At 44.2% G+C, this 23,051-nt stretch overlaps 1 protein-coding gene across 2 annotated transcripts in view; it reads left to right on the forward strand.

The window, feature by feature from the left end:
• Window positions 1-23,051, forward strand: part of SUSD6 (sushi domain containing 6) — a 103,046-nt gene that overhangs the window by 42,410 nt on the left and 37,585 nt on the right. Inside the window, exon 2 of one of the 2 annotated variants that reach the window (XM_078335251.1) lies at window positions 7,941-8,117. In XM_078335251.1, coding sequence (XP_078191377.1) covers window positions 7,997-8,117 — 121 coding nt within the window. In that variant the 5' untranslated portion in view covers window positions 7,941-7,996. The remainder of the gene's footprint in view (window positions 1-7,940; window positions 8,118-23,051) is intronic. The other variant, XM_035260828.3, reaches the window with a different exon arrangement.

Here is a 23,051-nt window from a genome sequence, read left to right on the forward strand (position 1 = left end):
TCAACCTCAAATGAAATGTAATTAGCTGGTTAAATTCTGTTCACATTTCTCAAACTGTTCTTTGTTGTTTCCCATCATGTGGCAGGATCAAGGTCGGTGAACATGGTTTATCAAAGGAATAAACTCTCTTGTTCTAGACTCTCACCATTACTACCATTATCTCCTGTCTTGATTAGTCGGAGGCAAGAAAAGGATTTACGTTGTTTTTGTCATCCCAGTTCCCTATCTTAACTAATGGACAGAGGAGCCATGGTTTAAGAAACAATTTGTTCTAAAAATTACCTGTAGAGGCTGAGGCAGACTGATCACTTGAGTCAGGAGGCGGAGGCTGCAGTGAGCCGAGATTGTGCCACTGCACTTCAGCCTGGGCAAAGAGCGAGACTCCATCTCAAATTAAAAAAAAAATTGGGCCGGGTGCGGTGGCTCAAGCCTGTAATCCCAGCACTTTGGGAGGCCGAGGCGGGTGGATCACGAGGTCAAGAGATTGAGATCATCCTGGTCAACATGGTGAAACCCCGTCTCTACTAAAAATACAAAAAATTAGCTGGGCATAGTGGCGCGTGCCTGTAATCCCAGCTACTCAGGAGGCTGAGGCAGGAGAATTGCCTGAATCCAGGAGGTGGAGGTTACGGTGAGCCGAGATCTCGCCATTGCACTCCAGCCTGGGTAACAAGAGTGAAACTCCATCTCAAAAAAATAAAATAAAATAAAAATTACATGTAAACAGAGTGTGATTTAACCACACAGCACCTGGGAGCCATGCTTTACTGAATCAGGCCCCTCTTGTCTTCAGGAGAAGAGTTCAATAGTGTGAGATGACCTTACACCTTCAGCAGGACTTTGGCATTCTCGGCAGGGCTGGGCCCCAGGGTAGCCAGGCACATGAACTGAGATCTGGACCCTGGCTGCCTAGGGAACAGGGAGCCCTGGCTGTTTCCTGGCTGGCCCCAGCTGCTGCTGCTGCTGCCTCCCAAGGCCAGAAGCCATTTTTGAAATGTGTCTTCTGGTGTTCCTGTTGTCTCCAGGACACCTTTAACCTTATTAGCAGGCTCTTGGGTTAACCTGGAAGCATCTGTGGCAACAAGAAACCAGTAAATAATGTGAAATTTGGGCTTGTGTTGCAGACTTTTAACACCAGAAGCCCACCATGCGTGTCATCATTTCTCAGATAGCCCTCTGCTGTCTTCGCTTCTGGCGAAGATGTAAACGTAAGCCCTGGGTGTTTCTAATTTACAGAGCATTTCCTCATGTTTTGTTCCTTTTGAGCCTCAAGAAAGCCTAGGGAGATAGTCAAGCAAGTAACAGCCCCACTTTACAAATGAGGAAACAGGGGCAGAGATGAAGTAAGTGACTTCCTCAAGATCAGAGCTCTGGCATGAGGGCAGTGTTCTTCCTCATTGGAGGAACTTATGGACAGGAAGTGAGTGTCCATGACATCACATTCGGTAGGGCATAGTCACCTAGCTGTTGATGTTGTGGGTTTACAGAGGTAGAGAGGCTGCCCTTTTGGGGCTGACAGTCTAGCTGGGGCCTCCTGCTACCACTGGCTATTGGGGCAGCAGCACTAGTTCCCAAGAAATAAAATCAGAAGGGTGACTCTCCTCACCTGTGTTTTGAAGAGGAACGCTGGCTACTGAGGGGAAGAGATTGGATTACAAGAAGAGAACAAGAGAAGGGTAGAAGCAGTGAAAAATTCTGTGGCTGAGAGAGACCTTAGAGCCTTTTTCAGATGTGGAAACATAAGGCAGAGCCTTCATGACCAGCCAGCTGTCTGGTGGCAGAGGTGGGACTGAGTCATTGCAGGCCCTCTCCTCTGTCTCACCTCCAAGTTAACACGTGATATTCCTTCTGAGGATGGCTGAGTGCTAGTTTTGAACCTGAGAGTTAGTTTCAGGTTCCTTTCCAATGATAATTTTTTTTTAATTAGGTGAAGTAGTCATGTACATGCTAAAGGGAATACTGAAGTGAAACGGATTCTTTTTGTTTAAACAAAGTTTTAGCTTCAGTATTTCTCTAGGGATAATGAATACCTAGTATTAACTTGTTTTGAAATGCTTTTCTTTTTGCTTGATGTACTAAAGCCACAATCCCAAAACAGGTCTTGTTTTTCAAAATTCTATATTCCAAGCAGATTATTTCTTAAAATGATTAGATTTATAGTGTGGCCCTTTTTCCACGTAGCCAAGTTCTCCCATTCTGGACAATACTTTGGAGTTTTAGGGGCTAGCTTTCCTCTCTTTTATTTCTGAAACAGTTAACTCTTGACCTAGCCTTACATATAAACACTCCACTGACTACTGTCCATTTATCTTTTCTTTGCAAAGCCCCATTTCCATCACCCAGTCTGTTCTGCACCTATCCCGCCTTAGGCTTCGTGGTGGAATTGGTTCCTCGACTCAGGTAGCTGCTTAAGCAGTAAGGGAGGAGCCAGTTGTTTCTGCAAAACAAAAACAAAAACCCTAAAACCAATCAGGAACTCAAACATGTACATCTTCTCTGCTCCAATTCCGTACTGGCTCCTCCCTACAGTATTCATGATTTTGGCAAACCTTTGCTGCCTGCCTGTCAGATGACAGGCCTTGTGCTGGCTAGAGAAGATTCCAAGTTGAGTAATTCACTGTCCCTGCCTTCAAGGAACTCTTAGCCTAGTATGGTGAGACAGATGAGCAAATAGGTGTCATAACCTGTTAAAGGTACAGTTGAAGCAAGGTAAGAAGGGGTCATTGGAGGTGGGTGTGGTGTGAAGTGTCAGGGAAGAATTCCTCTAGATGACCCTTGTGCTGAGCCCCTAAAATGACTATATTCCTGGGGGAGGGAGCAATTAGGTTTTTGAGATTTGTTTTAATGGCAGTTTGTTGAGAGAGAAGACAGGTTGTCTATTGGAAGGCCTTGCTACATTAACTTTATATTTTGTTTGAATAGGTAATATATGTACAAAATACAACACTCAAGATAGTAAAAGGAAACATGCAGTAAAAAATGTTTTTCTCCTTCCCTGTTAACCACTCATTTCCCCTCCCTGAAGGCAATCATTAGTTACCAATTTCTTATGCTTTATTCCAGTTGTTTTTCAGTACTTACAGGGGTGTGTGTGTGTGAGTGTGTGTGTGTGTGTGTGTGTTTACGTGTCCTTTAAAAATACATGCATATACACAAGTTATTTTTTTCATGTACTAATTTTAGAAGTTCTTTTTACACCACCGCAGGTATTTCATTATATTGGGTGTACTATTTAAGCACCCCTCTTTGATGAACTTTTAGGTTGCTTTAGTCTTTTGCCTTTATAAGCAGTACGTGAATGTCTTTCATATATGTCATTGCACGTGTGATTTCTTAGCGCAGATTTTGGAATTGATAGGTCAGACTATATGTGCATTTTATTTTGGATAGATATTAACAAGTTGCTCTCCATAGGGGTCTATATTTATTATAAAATGCTAGCCAGGCAGAGTGGCTTATCCTTCTAATTGCAGCGCTTTGGGAGGCCAAGTTAGGAGGATTGCTTGAGGCCAGAAAGAAGTTTGAGAGCAGCCCAGGCAACTTAACGAGACACCCTCTGTCTTAAAACAAACAAACAAACAAACAAACAAACAAAAACTAGGCGTGGTGTTGTGCTCCTGTAATCCCAGCTACTCGGGGTGCTGAGGCAGAAGGATTGCTTGAACCCAGGAGTTCAGGTGACCTATGCTCACATCACTGCATTCCAGCCTGGATGACAGAGCAAGACCCTGTATCTTTAAAAAACAAAAACACACACCAAAAAAATAAATCTAAGATTCTTTACCATTTGGCAGGCCCCACAGCTCTTCTGCCTGCCCCCGCCCCCCAATCAAAATCCTCTAAAATCCCTGCCAGAATGATCTTCCTAAATGAACTTAGTCTTATTTCCCTGTTTAGAATCCTTGTAAGGGTAAAATTTGAACCCGCCTGCTTAGCCCCTGCCTCCAGCCTTTGTCAGGAGTAATGTGCTTCCATAATACACCGATCCACTTGTATTTGGTGCCTCCATCTTTCTTTGCCTGCTGCCTGCCTGCCTGCCTCCCTCCCTCCCTCTCTCCCTCCCTTGTTTCTCTCTTCTTCCTTCCTCCCTTCATCCATCCCTCCTTCCTCCCTTCTTCCCTCCCTCCTTCCCTCTCACATCCTTTAGGATTCAGCTTAGCATCACCTTCTATCGGCAGTCTTTCCTGACTACCACCACTTATGCACAGAACACTATCTTATGTGGCCGCAGTTCATTCACTACTTAAATATTTTTTGTGCACATGCTGTGATGTGGCACATACAGGTGTCATTCTTGATGATCCACTGGTTATTGCCTCCAGGGGATGACAGCTGCCTGGTAGGGTTACCTGGTGTGGCTGCATCTAAAACAGCAACACCAAAGGGCCCATTGCCAACTCTGTTACTGACCAGCTGGGGCCCCTGAGCATATCCCTTAACCTCTTTGGACCTTGATTTGGCATCTGTCAAATGAGATGGTGGAACTTGAGGAACTCGAAGGCTCCTGAAGTGCAGGTCTTGTTAGTGATTACAATAGTAACAGCAGCTGGTGTTTACTGAGGTCTTAAAAAGTACCAAGCACTTTGGCAGACACTTTGTCTGTCCTAATCCTTATATCAACCCTATGAAGTTAGTATGGTTACTGTCCCTATTTTACAGATAAGAAAACTGAGGCTAAGAGATGTTATATGACTTTACCACAAGGTCATAATAAGAAAACCGATTTGAATCCAGGTATTCTGACTTTACTGCTCTTAGCCAGTTAAATGGGCACACATTCCACACACAGTTTTCTGTATTGTTTGGTGGTTATTCACAGACTCCACCCCAGATTCTCTAGGAACCATACCTGTTATTCAGTTTTAAAGGCTCAAACTGGAGTCTGGGTGAAAGCTAGGAACAGAAGACTGCCATAGTCACAATTATTAGAGGGAAGTTGGTGAAGACCAGTGGCCAGCTCTGTTCATGAACCTTTTGACAGCTTTTCAGTTACCCTCTTTAGGTAGGGAGCATAGGCCTGAGTTACGCTTCAGACACAGATTAAAATCAGATTGGGGGCTAGGTGCAGAAGCTCATGCCTATAATCCCAGCACTTTAGGAGGCTGAGATGGGGGGTTGTGGCCAGGAGTTTGAGACCAGCTGGGCCAACTTGGTAAAGCCCTGTCTCTACTAAAAATACAAATGTTAGCTGGGTGTGCTGGTAGGCACCTGTAATCCCAGCTACTTGGGAGCCTGAGGCAGGAGAATTGCTTGAACCCGGGATGTGGAGGTTGCAGTGAGCCAAGATGATGCCATTGCACTCCAGCTTGGGCAGCAGAGCAAGACTCTGTCTCAAAACAAACAAAATCAGATCTGGGTAATATCTCTGGCAGAGTCCCAGGGGCATCCTTTATTAAGGTTATAGATGACAGACTCCCTAATCTATGCATATAAAGCCTTGTTAATGGAGAAGGGTGTGTGTGTGTGTATAACTTAAAAAAAGGAAATGTAATATTATATGGAATACCTATTGTAAACTAAAATAACTGGCAAATGAAACCAAATAAGTCAACTAAAATACAATAGGCCCACACCATAGTGTATTATAATGTATTGTCAATCCAGTTGCCTCCCTAAAGGCTTATAGAAAATAATCTTTAAAGTCTAATGACTAGTGATGATGAGCATTTTTCATACTCATCACTACTGGTAAAATGTCTTCTTTTGAAAAGTATCTGTTCATATCCTTTGCCCACTTTTTGATGGGGTTGTTTTTTTCTTGTAAATTTGTTTTGGTTCTTTGTAGATTCTGGATATCAGCCCTTTGTCAGATGGGTAGATTGCAAAAAATTTTTTCCCATTCTGTTGGTTGCCAGTTCACTCTAATGAGTGTTTCTTTTTCTGTGCAGAAGTTCTTAAGTTTAATTAGATCCCATTTGTCTGTTTTGGCTTTTGTTTCCATTGCTTTTGGTGCTTTAGTCATGAAGTCCTTGTCTATGCCTATGTCCTGAATGATATTGCCTAGGTTTTCTTCTAGGATTTTTATGGTGTGAGGTCTTATGTTTAAATCTTTAATCCATCTGGAGCTAATTTTTGTATAAGGTGTAAGGAAGGGGTTCAGTTTCAGCTTTCTGCACATGGCTAGCTAGTTTTCCCAACACTGTTTATTAAACAGGGAATCCTTTCCCCATTGCTTGTTTTTGTTAGGTTTGTCAAAGCTCGGATGGTTGTAGATGTGTGGTGTTACTTCCAAGGCCTCTGTTTTGTTCCATTGGTCTATATCTCTGTTTTGGTATCAATACCATGCTGTTTTGATTACTGTAGCCTTGTAGTATAGTTTGAAGTCAGGTGACATGCCTCCAGCTTTGTTCATTAGAGAAATACACATCAAAACCACGTTGAGATACCATTTCACGCAAGTTAGAATGGCAATTGTTAAAAAATCTGGAGACAACAGATGCTGGAGAGGATGTAGAGAAATAGGAATGGTTCTACACTGTTGGTGAGAGTGTAAATTAGTTCAACCATGTGGGAGACAGTGTGGCGATTCCTCAAGGATCTAGAAATACCATTTGACCCAGCAATCCCATTACTGTTATACCCAAAGGATTATGAATTGTTCTGTTATAAAGACACATGCACATGGTGTTCATTGCAGCACTGTTTACAATAGCAAGGACTTGGAACCAGCCCAAATGCCTATCAGTGATAGACTGGATAAAGAAAATGTGCCACATATATACATCATGGAATACTATGCAGCCATTAAAAAAGGATGAGTTCATGTCTTTTTCAGGGACATGGATGAAGCTGGAAACCATCATTCTCAGCAAACTGACACAAGAACAGAAAACCAAACACTGCACGTTCTCACTCATAAGTGGGTGTTGAATACATGGACACAGGGAGGGGAACATCACACACTGGGGCCTATTGCAGGGTGGGAGACCTAGGGGAGGGATAGCGTGGGGGTTGGGGGTGGTGGATTTGGGAGGGATAACATTAGGAAAAATACCTAAAGTAGGTGACGGGGTGGAGGAATGGATGCAGCAAACTACCAGGGCATGTGTATACCTATGTAACAATCCTGCATGAGGTTGTGTACCCCAGAACTTAAAGTATAATAAAAAAAAGAAAATCTTTAAAGTCTTGACCTCTGATTCTCTCTCCCCCTCTCCCCCTCCCCTCCCCTCCTTTCCCCTCCCCTCCCTTCCTTTCCCCCTCCCCTCCCTTCCGTTCCCTCTTTCCCCTCTCTCTCCCTTCTGGTTCCTACTTTTCTGAAATCTTTGAACTAGAGTGGGTGGGTGGTAGGGCTAATTAGCGATTACAGCCCATTCTCTAAGTCCTGTCCTGTTCCTCCTCTCCTCTCCCATTCTTTGTTAGGGACAGCCGACAGAATGTGGTCACAGGTGTGTTGGGTGAGCTTTGATTAATTAGTCAGTTTTTGAGATTCACGTCTGTCTAGTCAGATCCTCCAGCTCATCAGCCTTTGGCAGTTTAGCAAGCAGGCCAGGGCCCTCAGCTCCCACTGCTGCATTCCTTCTCTAGGCAGTGTATTCTCCCTTTATACACGTGTTCTCTCTCTTTTTGGTTAGTTGAACTTGTTCTGAGTCCAAGTGACAAAGGCAAAGCTTGACTTGGGTGTAACAGGTCTGTGTCAATAGCCGCCTCTCTGCTGGAGCCTCCAGGCAGGCGGTAGGGCAGAGCTGGGCAGTTTCTGAAAGCCCTGCTGTGCCTGACTGACACCCAGGTGAGACAGAGCCCACCTCCTGGCTACAGCACTCTGTAGGCCTTGTTTCCCCAGGGAGAAGTTGAAAGCCGCTTCTGTGCTTGTCTCTCCTGGCTGGAATTTTGTCAATTTTGTGTGTGATTATGGTTTCCTTACCAAAGCAGCTGCTTTTAACTTACTTATGGCTGAAGTTTTCACTTTATCTATGTCCTTGTTTGTTTGTTGATTACAGGATTCTTCTGGATTTTAAATCTTTTTCTTTTTTAAAAAAACTTGGACAGATAAAAGATGTGCCATGGCAGGATAGCACCAAAGAGCACCTCAGTGTTTGCCGTGGCCTCCGTGGGACATGGAGTGTTCCTTCTGCTGGTGATCCTTAGCACCCTGCTTGGAGACGGACTTGCTTCTGGTGAGTTCTGACCTGCCTTCTGTGTGTGGGTGGGAAAATACTTAATACCATTGTTTATCTAAAGACTAGAACAGGAGACTCTCCTCCTTTCAGGCAGTTTCAGGGAGAGCAGAGGGTGGAAGGCTTTCATGCTATGGTGTATAAATATAGCAGGAAACCAGTCCTTCTGGGGCCTAATGAGCCAGTTGGAGGAGTGTGTGGGACCCTGCTGGTGGTAACCTTGTCACCCCTCTCCCCCAGCCATAATCATCAGGAAGACCAGAGGAATAAGGAACACAATATGCAGATTAAGGGTGGCGGGGAGGCTGGGGAGGGATAGCAGGGGGTGGGGGAATTTGGAATCAGGCTGCCTGTGTTCAGTGCCCATTCTCATTACTTGCTTGCCCTGTGACGCTGAACAAGTTGTTTTACTGCTGCAAGCCTCTGTTTCCTCAGCTGCAGAATGGGATAATAATAGTACCTACCTCATTGGGTGACTGTGAAGATTGAGATAATACAATAAGTATGTAATTATTGTTAGCTCTCTTGTTTCTTATCTTTCTGTGCTTTTTCACAGAATGAGTGCATAATTGAAGAATTATAATGTAGTGAAAATAGGACCTGGTCACTGACACTACAAATGTTGTGATCTTAGCAAGAGATTTAACCATTGTGAGGCTCAGCTTTCCCTCTGTCAAATGAAGGGGTTTACCTGGAATAACCTTTAAAATCACTTCTTTGTCCTTCAGTAAATGCTTTCATGATTCTTAGGACTTTGTGGTTGAAGAGGTGAGCTGGAGGGGCCCTAGCAGGGGCTAGAAATGCACCATTGAGCCTCTTTTGTTTGGTTTTGTTTTTCGGGTTTTTTTTTTTTTTGAGACAGAGTCTCACTGTGTCGCTCAGGCTGGAGTGCAGTGGCATGATCTTGGTTCACTGCAACCTCCACCTCCCGGGTTCCAGCGATTCTCCTGCCTCAGCCTCCCGAGTAGCTGAGACTACAGGCGCATGCCACCACACCCAGCTAATTTTTTTTATTATTTAATAGAGACAAGGTTTCACCATGTTGGCCAGGCTAGTCGCAAACTCCTGACCTCAGGTGATCCACCCACCTTGGCCTCTCAAAGTGTTGGGATTACAGGTCTGAGCCACACACCCAACCCATTAAGCCTTTTTGAGTTTTTATAGCCCTTATTGCCTTCAGCAGTGCTCTAGAGATCTTTCTAGTTGGTCTTTGTGTGGTCCTCTAGACAAAATGCCCTTTTAGAAAGGACCTGTTTGGGCGTGTACAGTAGGCCTCTGGGTGGTGTGCCACAACCTACCCCTGTGTCTGTGAGCTCTGGAATCACCACTAAACTCACCAGTACTGGTGTTCCTACTGGACTTTATTAGAAACACATACATGGCACTTTTCTTCACTGTGGATGTGTTTCCTGTAGAGGGATCTCTGAACTAGAATCTGGAAGGGGACTTTGGTGGGAGCAGTAGGGGAGTGGTATACTATGGCTGTAGAGCCTCCACAGTTTCGTGTTCTTTTATTCTCTATCAGCTGCCACCACCCAGTTACCCAACATAAACAGATAATAGTACAGTCTCAGCTATTTTTTTTTTTTGAATTGTTGGAAGAAACAATTACTGATTTTTTTTTTGTTCCATTGTAGCCTTCTCCACTACCAACATATAGATTTGCCTTTCCTTCAACCCCATTCTGATTCTTAACCCAAGCCTTTCCTCCCTAGTCATGAGGAGCCCCTGGCATAACCCAGGGGGCCATGATGATTGGGACCCTACAATGTGGGCATAATGGTTATATGAGGTTTCAAAGGAAGAGAAGACCAGGATAGGGTCACTCCAAAACCAGAGGAGACCTCTAGAAGTGGTAGTTGAAGAACCACAAAGTATGGTGACTTTGTCTTATTCACCACTGTGTCTTTAGAGCAGAAGTTGGCAAACTGGCCCACAGGCCAAATCCTACCTGCCATCTGCTTTTGTAGTCTTCCAGTTAACTGTTGATATTTTTAAACGGTTGGAAAAAAATCAGAAGGATATTTCATGACTTAAAAATTTATATGAAACTCAAACTTCAGTGTCCCTAAAGCTTTATTGGAACACAGCAATGCTCATTCATGTATATATTGTCTGTGGCTGCTTTTGTGCTACAATGGCAGAGTTGAGTAGTTGTGACAAAGACCATGTGGCCTGAAAAGCCTAAAATGTTTAGGCTTTAAAATATTTGGGTCTTTGTAAAAGAGGTTCTCCCCCAGCCCAGAACTTTTCGTGCTCAATAAGTATGCACATGAATGGAATGACTGCCAGAGCAGGAAGGAAGGAAGGACTAGTCAGAACCAGCTTGGGCTTCAGAGAACTGTGCACTTGCTGCCCAGAGTCTCACAGCTAATAGTAGGGCCAGGGCCTAGCCTGGTGCCTGGCATACCACTGTGACCTCCCAGAGCACAGAGTGTAGTGACTTTGTCTTATTCACCACTGTGTCTTTAGAGCAGAAGTTGGCAAACTGGCCCACAGTTTAGTGTCATGAAGGTATCCTACTTACCCCTACCCTCCCTTTTGTTGGCTCCATCCCTCCCATTCTCCACCTCATATTCCAACTACCCACACCTTCCCCACTTCCCACTCAAGGTCTGAAATCAATTATCAGGTTCCATACTGGCTGGATAAAGAGATTATTATTTTCCAAATGTGGAAAAATGTGTCTGTTTACAGTGTGGGCTCAGACCAGGATGGGAAAGTTGGCTCTTTTGTTTTCTTTCCCCTCTCCCACCTGCAAAGAGTGCTCCCTCCCTGCCACTCCAACCTCCAAGTCTTTTCTCCCCATGAAACATGTGTACTGGCAGGGGAAGGGGGTTTACCTTTGTTTAAATCCAGTGTACCAAATTGCCACCAATGATTTTCCCTCTCTTTTGAGTGACTTCTGGGGGATGGGGGAGGTGCCCTTTCTAGGCCTGAAACCCAAAATACATCTGTATGGCTCTGCCTGCCATAAGCAGCATGCCAAGCAGGCTTGCCCAGAAACCAAGATCTCAGGTACTCTGAAGCCGAGAAAAGGCAGTTTAGTTCAGGAAAATGTCTCTTCCTTTTTTTGCATTTCTTTTTTCTTTTTCTTTTCCTTTATTTATTTTAGAGAAGAGTCTTGTTCTGTTGCCCAGGCTGGAGTGCAGTGGTACTATCGTAGCTCACTGCAGCTTTGACCTTCCAGGCTCAAGCATTTCTCCCACCTCAGCCTCCTGAGTAGCTGGGACCATAGACATGCACTGCTATGCCCAACTAATTAAAAAAAAAAAAAAATGTATGTTGCCCAGGCTGATCTGGAACTCCTGAGCTGAAGGGATCCTCTCCCCTCTGCCTTTCAAAGTGCTGAGATTATGGGTGTGAACTACTGTGCCTGGCCTCCTCCTTGCATTTCTTACCTGTTCCTTGTAGCTGTTCCTGAACACACAATTCAGAGACATTTTTAAATGGGTGCTTATAAAATATGCAGCCTTGCTATCCAGTGGACTGTAGTAGACTCCAGCTGTATGTGTATGTACATGAGCATTCATGTCTGAGAATTCCACCAGACCTAGGTAGTGGGCATCCTCTGGGGGGCAATTTGTCTGCATTATCTCTGGTCATAGATACCACAGTCATCATTTATATCATCTCATCATCAAATACCACAGTTTTGATCACAATCTAAGGTTTAGCAGGAAAAATCATGTAGGAAGAGGTACTTGAGAGTTGTAGAGTAGAATAACATCATCTTTAAAGTTCAGGTTCCATACTGGTTTCTCTCATCTAGAGCTTGAGATTTAGGGTTATAGCAAAGAAAGTGTTAGAGAGGTGTTGGGTCAAGCTTTCCCTTGGTCATTCCTTTAAATTGTGAACATTATTGAAAAATTTCCTTTTTAAGACTGGCAAAAGGAGACATATCTTATTCTTCATACCTAGTCACATCATGCAGTGGGTAAATCAGAATTAAAAATAAAAGCTATGCACATGCTACCCAATTTGCCTTTCTTGGACAAGGAGGAATTAAGATGTCTTCCATGTAGCAGCCTTTCTCAGATCTCCCAGCTGTTTCATATTACCTGTAATCTTGAGACTTGCTGTCTGGCCTGAGGCAAAGCACATGACCTAACCTCTTTGTGTATTTTGCAAAACAGAAACAATAGTCCTTAAGAATGTTAAGTTGGTGTTGTGTAGACTAATAAAAATGATTGGAAGGCACTTGACATATAAAATGTGTGATGTAATTCCCATACAACAACAGAATTGGTATGTGACCTACTGTTGAGTCACAATGTGCAGTAGACTTTTTATGCAGATGATATTCTTTGCTGTCATTGAAATATAAAACTTAAGGTGCAAAAGACTGTTTGAGTTGGAGATAAGAGATTTTTGGAGCAGTTATCAAATTTGACCAGTGAAGAGAGAGTAATTTACTTCAGGAATCCTCACTGCCTTCCAGAAAGCTCATGTTTGCATAGTTTGATCTCAGTCCAACTGGCTTGCTGACTCATAAAAAGCCTTTGTTTGCATTCTCTTTTTTCCCAAAGCTTATTTACTAAACATACTCAGTATTTTACTTGTTTCTGATTTTTTTTTTCCTTAAAATGTTGCCATGGTATGTTAGGCCATGTGAAATATCACACAATCACCTAAACAATTTTAGAATATCAGGAAAATCACCCATCTGCATTTCTATATGACAGTGAGAAAGCCAGGGAGTTAATTTTCATTGAAAATGGAAAATGTTGAGAGCTAGGTTCTCTGGGAGATGACTTGGCTTTGGCCCATAGCAGAGAGATGTTGGCAGGTGGCCCTGGCTCACCTCATCTCGGAAGGACCCTGGAGTGAGAGATAATGTTCACGGAGTTGAGAGGAGAGGACAAGTGGGAAACTGATGTATATAGAGCATCATATATGTGTCAGGCTCTGTTATCATTCCACATAAAGCTCTTAGAACACCCAGGATAGTTGGTTGTATAACCATTTTATAAAAGAGAAACTGAGCCAGAGGAGAGGTTCGGTAACTTGTTCAGAGACTGACGATTTTAAGTGATGAGGCTGGCTGGGATTTGTGTTCAATATGTCTGACTCTTGCCCATGGTCTTTTCTGGGAGCCACACTACCTGTGATGAATGGCAGGCTTCACTGAGACCTGTTTTCTGTATTTCCTGATGGACATGCTCAGATTAACCTCCAGAAAATTATTCTGGTGGAGGAAGAAAGAGACCATGTTTTCTCCTGATGGATAAAAGGGTTACGGAGTCATCTCTGGGTTATGGAGTCTTTCCCTGTGTGGTTGTTTTGTTCTCATCTATAGCGGCTCTTGGTTGTGTGGTTCCAGTTTAGGCATAAGGCTTGCCAAGGTGGTTCTGTTCTTGGAAAGGAACAATAGGGACCATCGCAAATTATTTGCTAAATGAGGATGTAGTTCCCAAAACATCTGCAAAGCATCTTCCTGTCAGCTGCAAACCCTGTTGATGAAAGTGATGTCATCTCTCCATGGTGTAATTACCTGTGACTATGAAAAAAACTTAGGGATTGTGGTGGGAGGCTGGATGGGTCATTATAGGGCTTGTTGAACCCTGGTGTCATGAAAAGGCATTGAGAAATTACCCTCTGCAGACTAATTGTTGTGCCATGTTTAGAACATTGACAACACATGGTACCACCCTTGCACTGTAAGTTTCTAATAAAAGAAACCTGGAGTCCACGTTAACTGGGTCTCAATTGAGTTAAAGCCCTCATTAAACACAGATTCCATGTGCTGAGCAATGGTGCCCCACTACCCTGCTTGCTTGCCAGCTTAGAGGTTATTCTTACCTACCCGACTTTCTGCAAAAGAGGGTCACAGGGTGCTAATAAAACAATTAGGGTTAGCACTCAGAGTCTTCAGTGATTCTAGGTAGGTTTCCAAATGTACGCCTCTCATCTCTTCTTAACCCACTGGAAGATTTTAGTGGGTGTCTGCAGACGTTGTGAGGAGCCCTGCCATTCCAGGTGGCCTGTACTGGTGTGCCTGGCTGCCTGGACTGTGGTCAGATCAGGAGTGACCTTGGCCTGCCTCAGATTTAGCTTTGGGGCCGAGAGGGACAGTAACATTTAGGAGACAACCTTTCTGTGGTGCAGTGTTAATGAGAAGTGCCCTGGCTGCTGACTTCTTCCTGGCCCTGTTCATCGACCTCATCTTAAGCTAATTTAACACATGAAAATCCGAATTCACTGGAAGATGAGGGTGTGACTATAACTTTTTTTTTCCCTGAGACAGAGTTTCACTCAGTCACCCAGGCTAGAGTGCAGTGGCACTGCCATGGCTCACTGCAACCTCTGCCTCCTGGGTTCAAATGATCATCCAACCTTACTGCTTCAGCCTCCTGAATAGCTGGGACTACAGGCATGTGTCACCATGCCTGGCTAAATTTTATTTGTATTTTTTTGTAGAGGTGGGTTTTGCCAGGTTTTCCCAGACTGGTCTTGAACTCCTGGGCTCAGTCAATCCACCTGCCTTGATCTCTCAAAATGCTGGTATTATAGGCATTAGCCACTGTGCCCGACTGACTATAACTTTTTAAGAACGGGATTGTCCCTAGGATTTCTTCACACAGCTGTCTTTATGAGGTGGAGTGGGATTCAATTCGTGTATACCTCAAAATAGTAAATACCACCTGCAGCTCTCATGGAGCCACTGAGATCATGAGTGTAGCTCAGTATTATATCTGGCTACCGTTATGCTTCAGCTCTTCACCTTGTTTTTTGGAATGACTGCATAGTCTGATGAAAAGCATGGACTCTGGAGTCAGATTGTCTGGGTTGGAATACTGCCTGTATTCCTTGCTACTCATGTTGCCTTGGATAATTTTCGTGACCTCACTGTATTTTGCCAGAATGGGGATGATAATGTCTTCTTTATAAGATTGTAGTGACGACTCCTTCATTTACTAAACATAAGCACCTTCAAGCCTGTTCTCATCCTGTTCTTCCTGTAGCTAGAATTCTACCTCCTGCCTCTTCCTGCCATACTTCTCTTTATCCTTCAAGGTCCAGCTCAGCTTCCTCTGTGGGACATCATCCATCTCCCTCACCACTAGAATTAATAGGGTTTGAAGGAAGGAGAGTAGGCTTTGAGTGTATTTCTTGAATGGAATTAACAGGAGCTCCTAGTCTTAGTTCTTTCTCTTGGGAGGATGTCAGACAGGTTTTCCTAGGAGCAGGATTCCAACTCTTAGAATCTTTTGAGATGGAGTCTTGCTCTGCTGGAGTGCAATGACACAGTCTCTGCTTACCACAACCTCTGCCTCCCGGGTTCCAGTGATTCTCCTGCCTCACCCTCCTAGGTAGCTTGGACTACAGGCGCACAGCATTATGCCCCGCTAATTTTTGTATTTTTAGTAGAGCTAGGGTTTCACCATATTGGTCAGGCTGGTCTCAAACTCCTGACTTCGTGATCCGCCCACTTTGGCTTCCCAGAGTGCTGGGATTACAGACATGAGCCACCATACTCGGCCTTAGAATCTTGACTGATTTTGATTTGAAGGGATTGGCCAGCTTGTTATGGCCTCTGGGAATTGCAGCTTTGGGGAACTTGAACCCTTTGTTCTGTACATCATGATACATGAACACTACAGACTTGCTCCGAACCCTAGGGTTGCTGTGGGACAGATTGGGTTTGGTATTTTCATGAATGTTAACTCTTTTAGCAGGTATATGTTGACATAAGGTGGGCAGGAGGTGTGTAATGCCAAGAGGGCTTTCTGGGGACGAGGTACTAGGCTGGATCTTGACAAGTTAATCATATGTAGTAGTAAGCCTGTGAGAGGAGGGCATCGGCAGCCAAGAACTGTGCTCTGCACTGAGGAATGCAGAGCTTATGGTTTAGCGCTCTGATATATTCCACAAGTACTTGTTGAGCTCCTGCTGAATACCAAGACTGTGCCAGCTACCGAAAATAGAATAATTTCATGTGATACATGCTATAATCAGGGAAGTCACTACACTACACAGGAATACTCATCAGGGGTCTCCTGACTCAGTTTGAGTTGGTCATGGATGGCTTTTCTGAGGGAGAGAAGTCTACACTGAGGTCTAAAGGCAAGTACGAGTTAGTGGGTAGCAGGAGACAGGGTGGCATAGTCAGGTGAGGAAGGCAGTCTCTTGGGCCAGACAGGCTGGTTTGAATCCTAGTTCTGCCACTCATGTGGAATTTTAAGCAAGTTTCTGAAACTATGTCCCTCAGTTCTTCATATCTGTAAAATTGGGATGATAACATGCATACCTTACAGGGTTGTGGTGAAGATGAAATGTTGCCGTTATCATTATCATTGTTAAAATGTGGCACTTGCCAGTGGCAGGGACAGCCTACTGTTGCGGGGAGTCTGGAGGGAGGAGAGGAAGAGAGTATAGTGTCTGCTCTGCTCATCTCAGCACTTCCTTTCCTTGGAACTTCCCAAGTCACTGTTGTAACTCTGGATGTCTGAGATACTGTATTCCCCAAACTTGTTTGTTTCTTGCTCTGTGGATGAAGAAGTGGTCTCTTTCACTCTGGTGGAGTGTGTTCAGTAGCTGTAGTTTCAAAAAAGAAAACTAAAGTCTAACCTTAGCCTGAGAATTCAGAGATTTAGGTTGAGCACACCAAAAACACAGTTTGAGGAAGCACCCAGAGAGGAGTGAGATGCTGCTAGTAGAGGCAGGTGCCTGTCCTGGCTGAATTGTTAGAATTGTGGAAGAGGAGGAGCAGGAGGAAGAAGAGAAACAAGCTCTCCTGGAGGATCCTAAGGATCAAAGGGTTAAAGAAAAAACAAACACTAGTTAATGAATCCAAGAGGTTGAACAAGTCTAAACAAGAACAGAAAGAGGGTTGGAGAAGGATGTTAATTTTAGGTGCAATTTGTAGGAGAGGATTGGGGATGAGAAGAATAGCAGTGGGCACCTATTTAACCATGGGATAGGAAATGATGGGCTAGGTGAGGCTGCCCTTCTGGTCCGAGGAGAGAGGTCACTCAGGACAGGCCACAGGAGTACATGCTTCTTGACCCTCATCACCTGCCTTAGCTCAGCCAACTCGTAGGAGGCATGTCTGACAAAGGTTCCTTATTTCAGCAAGTCTGATGCACTATGTGGGGTCCCATGTGGGTCTTAGCTGGCGTCACAAATTCCATGGGGAGGCTGGAGGGTGCCAGAGGTTCTTAATTGCTTGGGGAAGGGAGAAGAGTTGAGGAGCAGCTGGCATCTGAGCCCTTCAGATATATTCCAGGATTTGTCATCTTGGATAGGGCTGGGGTAATTGGAGAAGTTGGGGTGAGGACTGTCTGTGATTTGATGTGTTTAAGGGTGCAGAGAACTATTGTGACTTCCAGCAGAAATATGTCTCGGGTTTCCTTAGAGTGGCCTTTAGCAAAGGAAACCTTTCTTTATGCTGTGTTCTCAATACCTTGTTGTTAGGCAGTTTAGAGTCTTTTGCTGTTCAACTGGCTCCTCTCCCTAGCATTCAGAAAATCTGTCACCAGTAATGCAGAAATAGTTAAGATTGTGAATAATAGGATTAAGTGAGATAATATATGTAAAAGTCCTGCCTAAATAATAAAAGTCTATTCCAATGGAAAGGATTATTATAATACTGTTTTTTCAGTCAGCATCTCTTTTCTGAATTGCTCAGAGCACTTCGTTAACACTAACTGGTTAATCCCCCATCCATCCCTGGTTGGATGCTGGCATTTAATAGCTCCCTTTGTATGCAAGATGAAACAAAAGTTTCCAATAAAGCCCCAAATCTTGAGCTTGAAGCCCAAACCTATGGAATCTAAATCTAAAGCTTGGACTTCTAAATGTGATAATGCCTCATTCCTGGGGTAAAGAAGATGAGAAGGGAAAGGAGGGATCATTAAAAAAAATTTTTTTATGAATAACTGGTTATGTCAGACAAGGCTGTCATAGTCAGGATTTTGAGTGACCCAGAAGTCAGTAATTCATTTTCCTCTGAGAAGCCAGAGTTCCTGCTGGAAATGAAACTTGATAGGAGTTGGAGAAGCAGAAGGCTAAGAAGAGCAGTTTGGGGCAAAGAACAGGGAAGCAGAGAGGGAGCTGGCAGATTTCTTAATTCTGTTCTATTAGGCTATGGTAGAGGTACTTGAGATGTCAGGTTCTGCATCACAGTGCTCACTGCCTGGCACATGCAATTGGAAACACACCCTCCCCTCCTATGTGTACCAGGAAGTGTCAAGGGGACCCACAGTAGGTGCTTGGTGTATTCTGCAGTCCTCATGTTGAAACCTTACAGAGCACCCGTGAGTGTCCTGCCCAGGCCAGTTTTGCTGCAGACCAAGTATTGCAGTACACCTGGCAGGGTGGGATCTGGGCAGATTAGCCTCAGGCAAATTCTCCAGTCAAGGAAAGGCCTAGGTGCATTGGCCCACCTGAGTCCCTTCCGAAGGCTGGTCTCACCAGCCTAGAGCTGGTGTGGAAAGGTCCTGCTTTGTTCACAGTACTAGGTGAGGTCATTCAGAGTCATCAGGACCTTTCTTCACTCTTGTGCTTCCCAGCCTCTGGTTAGGGCTTAAAGAGAGTTCCATCCTCACCTTCTGTACTCTCTTGCACAAGGTCTTGAACCCTGGAAGCAAGAGAAGGATATACTCAGTTGGGAAGCTCCGCCTTCCTCCAATTGTAGGTGTGTGGGCTCCCAGATTTGAAAGTCTAGAGGTCATTCAGGTGTGTCAGATAAGAGGCACATACTCATGAGAAAATCAACAGGCTGAACCTTGGAGGTTATTTGCACTAGTGAGTTTTAAATTTGAGCTAGCATCATATTCCTTTAGAGGGCTTGTTAAACACAGATTGCTGGGTCTCATCCGTGGAGCTTCTGATTCAGTAGGTCTGGGATGAGGTTTAAAAAAGTACATGTCTACCAAGTTCTTACATGCAGCAGTTGCTGCTGCTGCTGCTGGTCTGAAGACCACACTTTGAGAACCACCAATTTGTACTTGGGCTGTAAAAAGCCTGTCTGACCCTTTCAGAGCAGATTTTGCTGAGGTGAGGACAGAGTGGGTGGAGAGATCTTGAACCAACAAGGGAAATAGGTGGCCCTCTTAGAAATAGGCTACTACAGGTAGGCCAACTTAATAAAACTGAGAAGAGGTTAAATGACTAAGGGAGGATGCTGGCAGATGTGTCTCTTCTCCATGCTGGTCTGGTCCTTGCATACTGCCCTACAGCAAGGAGCCAGACCTGGTGAGCCCACTTACTTTCATTTCCTGTTCTGCCCCCTGAGGCAGCAGTGAGTTCTAAAAGTGCATTTTCGGAAGCCTTTCCTCAGTCTGGGCTCTGTGGTATGAAGGGTCCTGGGCATCTCGGCCCCAGCATCACCTTTGACTGACAGTAACTGAAGGGACCTCGTTACTCAAGGGTGAAATGAGCATGAACTAGCTCTCTGGTACCTTTTGTGCTCTGATACTCTGCATTCTTTAGTGCTTTACTTTGACAGCTTCCTCCTCAGGGTCAGGAACTTCTGGCTTGTTACTTTTCTTTTTTTTAATTTTTTCTGTGTATGAGAACTTCTGTTGATCACAATCCCATCCAGAGACTGGCTTGGGAGAAGTGAAACTAGAGACGAGTTTGGGAATTGGAGAGAATAAATTTTCTTTTCGCAGTCTTGGCACCTACAGTTGTGCTGCTGCCATAACACCTGTCTACAGAGAGAATGACTTAGCATCACTGTCGTGCCTGTTTATTTCACCCCACTGCTGGCTTCACAGGCTACTTGATGGGCTCTGATTTCCAGGGTGCTCAGGATTAATATTCGACATTCCTCACTGCCTGGCACAGTGTGTGGCTTATGGTAGACCTGTGTGTATGCTTACTGGATGGATGGAATAAGGGGTTGTATCCAGGTACCTCTTCTTTTCTTCAGTTTCTCCCTTCTTCTTAACTTGGTACAGTTGTCTTCCTTCGCCCTCCTCCCTTTCATCCTTCCTCCCCTCCTTCCTTTGTACTCATTTTTACTCCTCAGCACTTTGGCAGAGCTAGCATGTATGTCAAGTGCTTTAGGGGTTAAAGTACACACAAGGCAATCCTAAAAGACCCTATGCAAGCCATCTGTGTGAGGGGTTCCTCCAGAGCTCCCTGCTCTTCCTCCTTCCTTCTCTCTTCTGCCCACTTTGTCTAGGGCAGCTGTGAATGTTTTCACTGTCCTAGGGGAATTTGCTGTTCTTTAGATTGAATTTGACCCCGTTTTCAGCCTTTATTTCCCACTGGAGCCTGATGGTGTTTGTATTGGCAAGCCAGAGACTCCTGGCTTGGAGAGAATTAGTACAGCCTGCCTCAGAACCATTGTCTGGCCCTGTCTTTTTAGTCTGTGTCTGAAGGGGGAAAACAAAGATTTCTCAGCCTTGGTTAATTGTTACTTAGCCCCTCTGATCCCGCCTGGGCAACTTTCAGGCAGCTCAGGCACTAACTAGCCCGAAGTCTGTGTTGAAACAGGGACAGATTGAAGTTGATTTAATTCATTCGAAGTAAAATCATCAGGCTTTTGATGATTCCATTAATTTCCTCCCTTCTGAACACCCTCCTGTTAGTAATTGGAAACCCTTACTCTGTTTCTCATTTCCCCCCACTACTCTGCTTTAATCTGAGACAGCTGGATACTGCACTCTGCTTTTTCATTTACTGGAAGAACGACTTGAAGATAGTTTTAATGACTGGCTTCGACACTATTTCCAGAAGCTGAGACTGTTGCTGTGCTTAAGTTCACACCCACTTGGGGGCCTCAGTTTTGCTCACCTTGCTGATATAAAACTGCTTAGTTCTTGGTGTGCAGGTGGAAGAGGGTCCCCATGAGAATTCTCTTTTATCCCAGGCAGTATGCATGCAAGCTTTTCATTACTCATTTTCATCACTCAGCATTTACAGACTGCCAGGGGTGTGTGCCAGGCACTGTCCTAGTTACTGAGTGTGGTTCCCAGCACCTCCTTCTGGCCCTGGTGGACGTGCAGAGGTTTAAGTAGGTGAGATTTCAGCAGTGTGGTGGCTAAACTCAAACCTTGGGAACTGTGGTCTCTGGGACTTTCTTTATGTGTTTTTATGATTGCAACTCCAGTTTCTGTGCTTTTTTTTTTTTTCTTGTCCCTAAAGAGGAATAAATAATAGGAACTACCTCTTGATGTCAGATAAATAACAGGTAGCAATAGCTGTAACAGTTCATCACTATTAGCAGTTGACGAGATGTAAAAACACTTTCTTGTCTGTCATGTCATATTGTCCTCACAGTAAACCTATCACAGCCAGTAAAGGACAAAGCTGGGATTCAGCCTAGGTCTTCCCATTACAAATCAAATACTTTTTGTTTATTATTGTCATTAGTTTTAGAAATGGGGTTTCACAGTGTTGTCTGGGCTGGTCTCGAACTCCTGGCCTGAAGCCATCCTCCCACCTGAGTGGCGGAATCACAGGCGGGAGGCACCATGCCTGGCTCTGCTTTTTGTACAGCATTGTTTTTAACACTGATTTCCCATGCCATTGTCTTTGGTATGACTTCAATCACTTAAGTGTTAAGAATCCATTATGTATGCACTGGGTCTTCTGCCAGGAAGTCAGAGTGTCACAATTTAATTGAGGGAAAAAGATAAGACAGAGTACATCTTAGTTCCCCTTGAGTGATTCAGGTACTGAATGCTATTAGAAAGAAGAGAATTAAACCTGACATCTGTCTAGGGATGCTTCCAGAAGAGCCAAGACTTGAACTGGGCATGGTGGAAAGACAAGACTCAAACCAAGGGAGAGCTAAGGAGGAGTGTTGGAAGTAGAAAAGTTCCTTTTTAAAGTTTCCTTTCTTGTCAACTTTGTTAAGCCCTATCCTTTGTTAAACATGCCATGCTTACAGGCACATAGTACATTCTATGTCCTTGTACTTTAACCAAGATATCTGTGCTGGATGTGCTCACAGGCATGTCCCAACTCTCCATTGCTTTTAACTGTTTAGAAAAGTTGTTAGCCAATCGTGTTTTAGTTTAGATTGTGAGGTCTGACTCCAGCCAATGGAGATCAGACACAGCAGTAAGGACAACCCCAAATGTGTAAGGGAAAAATTTTTGTGTTTTCCTTTGTTCATTGTATTCTCCTGGCATGATGGCCTGCGAGGGTACCTTTCCTGCAGTCCAGGTAATAAAAATTGTGTTGCTGAAAGATCTTTTGTCTCGGTGCTAATTTTTCTTTGCGACACTGAGCATCTATTTCCAACTAGCAGTTTTGGTTCCTATTTGACTATTTCAGACTCTGGGATACAAAGAAGGTGCTGAGATTTGTTTCCTCCTTCAGACTTAGAAAACCAGTATCCTCTGAGGTGATACTCTTCCAGCTTTACTGTGTTTTTTCTTTTCTTTTTCTTTTTGAGGCCAGGTCTTGCTCTGTTTCCCAGATTGGAGTGTGGTGGGCAATCATGGCACATTGCAGCCTCTACCTCCTGGGCTAAAGCAGTCTTTCTACCTCAACCTCCTGAGTTGCTGGGACTACAGGTGCAGGCCACCGTACCTGGCTGTTTTAATTTAAAAAAATTTTTTTTAAATTGTTGTTTAGAGATGGTATCTTACTATGTTGCCCAGGTGGGTCTTGAACTCCTAGTCCTCATGCCTTAGCCTCCCACAGTGCTGGGATTACAGGCGTGAGCCACTACCCACAACCTTTACTGTGCTTTTAAAATCAGATTTCCATATGTATTTGCCCACAAAGAATCATTCAGTGGATCTCCCTACAGCCCAGCAATCTGCATTCTTTAAAAGTTTGTTGATAATGTAACAAAGTTCCCCAGGCTCTCAGTTCTCCTGTGTGAAGAACCCAAAGGTATAGATTTCATTTGTTCCTTTCCAGAGGCAGGAATTGTTTGATCAACCAGCTGCCCCCATCATTATGTTGCAGATGGCGATGTGGCCCAGGCTTTGAGAAACACTGTAACCCGAGGGTGTTCTGGTGCCG

Source organism: Callithrix jacchus, chromosome 8, assembly GCF_049354715.1.
Source record: "Callithrix jacchus isolate 240 chromosome 8, calJac240_pri, whole genome shotgun sequence".
NCBI classification, from domain to species: domain Eukaryota; kingdom Metazoa; phylum Chordata; class Mammalia; order Primates; family Cebidae; genus Callithrix; species Callithrix jacchus.